This window comes from Octopus bimaculoides, chromosome 9, assembly GCF_001194135.2.
Source record: "Octopus bimaculoides isolate UCB-OBI-ISO-001 chromosome 9, ASM119413v2, whole genome shotgun sequence".
Lineage (NCBI taxonomy): Eukaryota > Metazoa > Mollusca > Cephalopoda > Octopoda > Octopodidae > Octopus > Octopus bimaculoides.
Genome location: NC_068989.1, coordinates 33,479,282 through 33,486,935, shown reverse-complemented (window position 1 = coordinate 33,486,935; position 7,654 = coordinate 33,479,282). Strand labels below are relative to the sequence as shown.

Sequence of the window (7,654 nt, the reverse complement as noted above, 5' to 3'; positions counted from 1 at the left end):
CCTCTACCCGGAATTCATTGCTGTACTCATTTCCAACCCTCACCTTACTGGCAGCATCTCTGTACATGGCTCGCACAGCTCTCACTAACCATTCTTCTATCCCAAGTTTCCTCATTGACCACCAGATAAGGGATCGGGGGACCCTGTTAAAGGCTTTCTCCATGTCAACGAAAGCCAGGTACAGAGGTTTATCCTTAGCTAGGTATTTCTCCTGCAACTGTCTCACTAGAAATAAGGCATCAGTAGTGCTTTTACCTGGCACGAACCCAAACTGCATCTCATCTAAATTGATTCGCTCCCTAATTAGTTGGGCTATGACCCTCTCTGTAACTTTCATAACCTGATCTAACAGCTTGATGCCTATGCCCCAACACTATATGTACTCCAGTTTTCTTCTGTATTATAGTTGGTGAATCTTTTTCCTACTTTTTATAGCAGGTCTCACATCATCTATCACATTTTAAAATGACCCACCTTTTTACTAAGTAAAAATAGAATAAATTTGCATTTATGTAAAATTGTCTAAAGTGATAAGCATTTTCAGAATAGTATGAAAGCAGATTTTGCAGTTATTTTGATTCTGTTGAAACAACCACAGTGGAGAATTCAGCTATGAATCATTTGCAAAATCTCTGCTTTTTTATTTTTCTTAATGTTTCTCTGATCTATCATTTTAGCCATTTTATTTTTCTGGCTGTTTGTAGAATAATTAGATGACATGCAAGTTGTGTTGGCATTTGCAATATGTAGTCTATACCTCACTGTGATAATGGAGTTGAAGCATAAGTCATATCAATCTTGATTTGAGTTTGGGAAACAAATTTATACTTTTCTGTAAGCAAATTATGAGCTACCATTCTTATACACATCACGACTAACCTATGCCAGCATGGAATATGGGCATTAAATGATGATCATTATGATACATAAGCATAGGTACAGCTGTGTGGTAAGAAGTTTGCTTCCCAACCACATGGTCCCAACTACATGCTACTTTAAGGCACCTTGGGTAAGTGTCTTGTTATAGTCCTGGGCTAACCAAAACCTTGCGAGTGGATCTGGTAGATGGGAACTTTATATATATATTCATATATATAAATTAACAAACTGAGGAAAAGAAATCCTTCAAAGGAGTGTGTTAAACATCCAATTCCCTGGTACTTCAGTTGGATACCATATAAATATTGGTATACTTCAATAATAAAGATAAATTATATAGAGAGATGTTCTATTGACATTCTATAATTTATTACAATATTACATTAAATACTATGAATGTAATATATAACATAACATAATATTATATAAATAATTATAAAAACCGTAAAAGTCCAACAAATTGTTTTGACTTGTATATATTTTTTCTGATATACATAATCAGAGTTCAATTATATATGTCACTTCAGGGTCCATTGGTTCTGAAGTGACGCTATATTTAATTTATCTTTATTTATATATATATGTATGTGTGTGTTACTGCCTTCTTGCCTTGACTTCATATGACAGTTGTAAATGAATGACATCACCATACAAGCAGTATATTTCATTTACAATCTTCCATGAAAACTTGTCTGGTCATGCAGAATATTAGCCTGCCTGGTAACAAGCAACAGAAAGGATATCTGACTGTAGAAAATCTGCTTCAATAAATTTTGTCCAACCCATGCAATCATGGAAGAGTTGACATTAAATGGTTATGATGATGATGACAACATATTTTCTTCTGCATTGCTAATGAGATCTAAGTAATATGAAACTGCTGGCAACACACTTTTACTTTCACTGATACAATCTATCATCTTTTAATGTCTGGCTTCTATGCTTGACTATATTGAAAGATGTCATTGACAACAGATTTCCTTGAGTAATTTCTTTTTTTTTTTTAATGTTTTTTTCATTTACGCTTTCCAAATAAATAAGTTTACTTATTTTTGTATAAGAGAACTCTTTGTTTTACTAATATTGGTGGTACAAACATCTGTGGAATTATTTATTAATATTTTTTATACTAAAATAAAATTTAAAGTGTTTCAAAACTTTAAAAATATTTAAATTTGAAGAATTTTCTAAATTTATTTTATTTTCAGTAAATGCTTCAACAAAAATGAAACAAACATTGAGATCTAACAACAAAGCTCTAGCTTATGCATTACAGGTTGCAAAGCAAGACTTAGCATGGGCCACTAACGTCATCTCTTCTCTTAGGTTGGATAATAGAAATCTGATGCTTGAAGCTGCCGGTAATAAGTATATGGCTTCACATTGTCTTGAAGAGCAAGTTGGTGCTCGGTTGAAGGTAAGCAAGCATCCAAAATAATTTATCTTTGTTTCATTGCACCTTTCATTACTAAATTTCTAACTAAAACACCCTAGATATGTTTCAATTAAATTCTAAAATAATCAAGACTTCAACTGATTTCATAAAACGAATATAATTTTTTTATTTATTGATACAGTAGCATGCAGAAGTCTTCGGCCACTTTAAACTCTTGTAAATTCTACTAATCACCAACTTAAGTGAATGTTTCACATTGCGTTTATTACAAATGAAACATTGGCCCTGTTGGAGTCATTTCCATATCTAATCATTATATTTTGTAGTAGGGGTTCTGAATGAGAGGGGAAAATGTGAGATGACCGCCAAAAATGGCTGTTCAAAAGTTTTCGGCCACTTCACATAAACCAATCAAGATATAGTGTTTTAAAACAGAAAATTTATTACGTAATGTTCATTTCACGAAGTTACTGTACATTGTTAATGTTTTGTGTGGCTTCCCATAGCTTGAATAATTGCTTCAATGTGCCTGGGAAGAGATGCATACATATCCTTCACCATCTTCACAGGTATGAAATGCCATTCTCTGTGGCTGAGCTCCCACAACTCTTTAAGATTGTGTGGATTCTTCTGATGAACTCTTCTCTTTAGTTCTGTTCACATTTGCTTGATAATATTTAAGTTAGGGCTCTGAGCTGGCCAATCTTTCAATACGGTGACACCTTCATCAGCCAGACTCTGTTGTGTTGCACGCAATCTGTGGCATGGAGCTCTGTCATGCTGAAAAATATCCCCTTCATCCAAGTCTGGTAACAAACTGTCCTTCAGTAACTGGATGTATTTGGCACTATTTAAGTTACTGTCAATTTTAACCAACTTTCTTGAACCATCACTTTTCATGTATCTTCAAAGCATCAAAAATGAAATAAATCTAGACATACTTGAAAATACACAAACATACACAATAACGATTCAGGAATAGAAGAAATTAATTAACATAATTTTAATTTGTCCCAAACTTAACTGTTTTTGTCATGTAACGTTTTTGTCATTTTGCTTTATTGGAGGCCTTCTGACAAATTCTCACTTATTTAAACAATAGTTTAAAGTGCCAAAGACTTTTGCATGGTACTGTATATGGCGGTTTGGGAACAACTTAATTATAAATCAATTACATAATTTTTTCTCAAAACTAATTATAGGTAAATTCAGTAAAATGTAAAATTTTAAAAATTTCGTTTTACAATCACTATGTAAAAAATGTTATTAGACAGGTATATAACTAAATTGAAATATAGAAGAATTGGGCACATTATTGGAATTTCAGTATTGTATCCAAAGCAAGCATACCATAAAGGTAAAATAGCACAAAATACTGCAATTCATATATAAAAAATATAGAAAAATAAATACAAAATATACAAAAATGAAATAAATCCAGGCATACTTGAAAATACACAAACATACACAATAATGATTCATGAATAGAAGAAATTCATTAACATAATTTTAATTTCTCACTCATTTTGTAGATTAATTAAAAGTGTCTATTTAAATTAAAAAAAGTTGAAAACAAGGTAAATTTGAAAAAATTATTGTATAAAATAAAATTTTATATCAAATTAAATAAGTTGTAAAATTGTAAAGTATCCCAAACTGCATAATGAAGTTTTGCTGTATCCACATCAAAAAGTTGTTTCAGTTGGCTTGGCTGTTCACTTAAGATTTTCCTCTTTCAGAGAGATCAGCTGAATTCAGAGAGCTACCCTACCTGAAGGCTTTTGCTTTTTTTCTTAATGGTTATTTTTTCCAATGAATAGCCTGTCTTTAACTGCATCGACACAACAGCTTTTGAGTCCCCATGCTTAACAAGCAAAATCATTCAGGAGACTCATATTTATTATAAGCTAAACTAGATATCATCACCATTTATTTCAATCTACTGAGTATTAGTTTGTCATTTAATTCATCCACTATTGGACCAGGTTATGAAAGTTAGAGAAAAAAATTGTGAAACTGATTACTGGCAAGACTAGTTTGGATGCGATGCAGTTTGATTTTGTCCCAGGAAGAGGTACCATTGATGCTATATTCTTGGTGAGATAACTGCATAGCTTGGATAAGTGTTGATCTCAGAAGGCTTTTGGCAGAAACCCTTGCTCTGTAATTTGGTAGTTGGTAAGGAAACTGGAGATAAATGGCTTGTGAAGGCCATACAAATCTGTACAGAGGGGCAGTAAGTAATGAAACACCTGTCTTGAATTTCCCTGTTATGGCCTAGAAAAACTAATAAGGAAAGTGACCTAAGAACCAAATCTTGGTGAGCATCTAACTAAATGCTAAGTTTCTCACTGATCTTCTTGTTAACTTTTACTTTGCTAACTATACCTCTGTACAAGGCTTGCATGGCTCTTGCAAGCCATTCATCTACCCCCATTTTTCATAGCATTTATCAAACTACAGAGCATGGTAACTTGTCAAAAGCTTTTTGTGGGTCAATAGATGATGTTTAATCAGTTTGCTTTTAGGTAAGAACTTCTGTAGCTGTTTCACTAAAAAAATTGCATCAGTAATTCCCAATCCTAGTACAAATCTAAACTGCACCTTGTTTAAGCTGATTGTCACTCTGATAAGCTGTGATGTAAACTCTCTCTACTCCTTTCATGTTTTGATCCATCAGTTTAATGCGTCTAATTTATTCCTCTTTTGTAGTACATCTCCTGATAGTCCTGCTACTTTTTCTGCCTTATTTTAACAGGCTTGTTTACTTTAGTTAACCTAAATTGTTAGTCCTTCTGTTGGATCTACTCAGTTATCCCCCTATTCTTCTATGCATTCTCTTTGTTTAGCTTATTGTAGTATTTCCCTGCTAGGTTTTTCTTTAGTGTCAATGAAGACAACTGTGATACTTTGTATTTTTCATGAACTATATCCTGATTGATACTGTTTTGGAATTCTGAATACCACAATTCAGATCCTTTGTTCCTCTTCTTTCAATTTTCACTTGATGTATAGCTTCTCTTCTAACTTCTTGATATTGTTCTTTCTTTCCTTCCTCTTCCATTCTTTTCAGGCCTGGTACAATTTTTCAATTTTTCAATTTCAACATCTTGACAGCTATCCCCAATGGTGTTCTTACTTCTCCTGTCTTCATATTTTTAATGGCCCTTTCTACTTTTCAAAGAGAAATGGAAGTTTTCCTTTAAGCTACGCAGAAGTTTCCTTCTGCTGTGCTTCTGATCATTCTGTCTTTATTTTAAAACTATAATTCATAATTGTGTATTGTAGTATTTAAAATGTATATATTACATTAACAAATTATATTTTTGATGTTTCTTACATACAGCCTATTCTGATGATGATTAAGCAAAAGGTTTCAGATATTGGTGAACATCTTACCATTGTTACTTCAACAGTACAAGAGATTTCTGAAAGTATTGTATCTTATTTATCTACACCAGCTGCTAACTCAAGATCAAACTCAATAGAAATTGGACGAAATATAGAAAAAACTCCTACAGAGTAAGTAAATATTATTTTGGTAATTTAATGCTCAAAAGGAATGGAGGCAAAGTGGGCATTGGGCCTCCTGGATGAGTTCCTTTTGCGCATTGAGCCTCCTGGATGAGTTCCTTTTGAGCATTGAGCCTCTCGGATGAGTTCCTTTTGTGCATTGGGCCTCTCGGATGAGTTCCTTTTGAGCATTGGGCCTCCTAGATGAGTTCCTTTCGAGTGTTGGGCCTCCTAGATGAGTTCCTTTCAAGCGTTGGGCCTCCCAGAGGCAAAATGGCCAATTCCTTTCAAGTGTTGGGCCTCATGGAGGCAATGATCAAGACCTTTAGCATTATGTCATGCTTCAGAAAAAGATCTATCAAGCTGAGCAAAATTGCAGTTGTGGCAGATACTAGTGTCATGCAAATTGGTACCTGTGCTGGTAGCACATAAAAGCACCCCAGTGTCATGCAAATGGCACCCATGCCAGTGGCATGTAAAAGCACATATTACATTCTTGGAGTGGTTGGCGTTAGGAAGGTCACCCAGCTATAGAAAACCATGTCAAATCAGACTGGTGTCTGGTGCAGTCTTCTAACTTAACAGCCCCTGTCAAACTGTCCAACCCATGCCAGCATGGACAACAGACGTTTGATGATGATGATATGTAATAAATCATGAATTTCACTAGAAAATAGTCATACTAATTACATAAATACCAGTATTATGTGTACTGCAATGAATATGAGAGTATTCTCACGCACATGCACCTTATATCCAGCTGTAGTCTAATGGCCTAATATTTGTTTGACGATTATAACATATCCTCATAGCCAATCTTTTACTAAAGTTTGTGCCCTGCATTCACTTAGACTACACTAGTGAAGTCAATACTTAAGCTGAAGATTGAAAAAACTGAACATTGTAGGTTGTCTGTAACAGTTTGTAGTAACCACTGTCAAACTGATCAGCTCTCTGCTAGTAAAATACATAAAACCAAAACCCACCTGCATTATTGAGTTACTAGTAGAGCTCAAAGCACTTTTCCAGTCCTCAGGCAAATCTGAAAGAAAATCATTACCATTCTGCGAATTATCAAATCAAAATTTTAGATTTAGATGTCTAAATTTTTCTGATGACATAAGAAAGAAACTATCCTAAATTAAGAGTTTAAAAATATTTAGCATAATATCACTCCATTACAGAAAACCAGGTTGAAACAGAATTCTACTATTCTTACAAAGGGTTTATAATCCCATTATATTTTTTTCATAGATGACATATGAGTAACATATGCTACCAAGTATATTAAGGGCTTTTATAAGTCAGTACTGTGTCCCACTGTGTTAGCAGTGCGATTCAGTAGCTATCTAAAGATATCTGTACAGATTTTCTCAATATCTTTGATCACATTGTTTACATAGATGTTTTCACATATGAAACATTGTATGTTTCAGTGCTGGTTCTAAAAGCTGTAGAGATAACTTTGAAAAGTGATATATATCCGTATATATATAAGGCAGGATGTGTGTGTGTACGTGATTGTACTTTATGCACGTCCACAAATTAGCACGCATGTCACTCCAATTTTAGGAGATTCGGAATGACCCTGTCTGCATTTTCGTCATCTTTTTCTCTCAGAGGCACCCGCGTATAGCTGTAAAATCGATAAACTTTTACCAATTTTGAAGTTTGTTGACATGGCGAAGTCAAATCTGTGCATACGCGCGTGAAGAAGAGAGAGAGAGAGACAGACAGACAGACAGACAGACAGAAATAGTGTGTTTGTGACGGGGGAGATACAGTGTTTGCTAGCGTCTAACAAAAAAAAAAAAATGAAAAAGTGGGAAAGGGAGACAGAAAGCAAAGAAAATTTTTCTAAGCAAG

General features: G+C 34.1%; 1 protein-coding gene across 1 annotated transcript in view; it reads left to right on the top strand.

The window, feature by feature from the left end:
* The window catches only part of LOC106875105 (uncharacterized), a 62,801-nt gene that overhangs the window by 14,185 nt on the left and 40,962 nt on the right, over positions 1-7,654 (top strand). The window contains exons 3-4 of the mRNA XM_052970575.1: positions 2,088-2,296; positions 5,622-5,797. Of these exons, the coding sequence (XP_052826535.1) occupies positions 2,088-2,296; positions 5,622-5,797 (385 nt within the window). The remainder of the gene's footprint in view (positions 1-2,087; positions 2,297-5,621; positions 5,798-7,654) is intronic.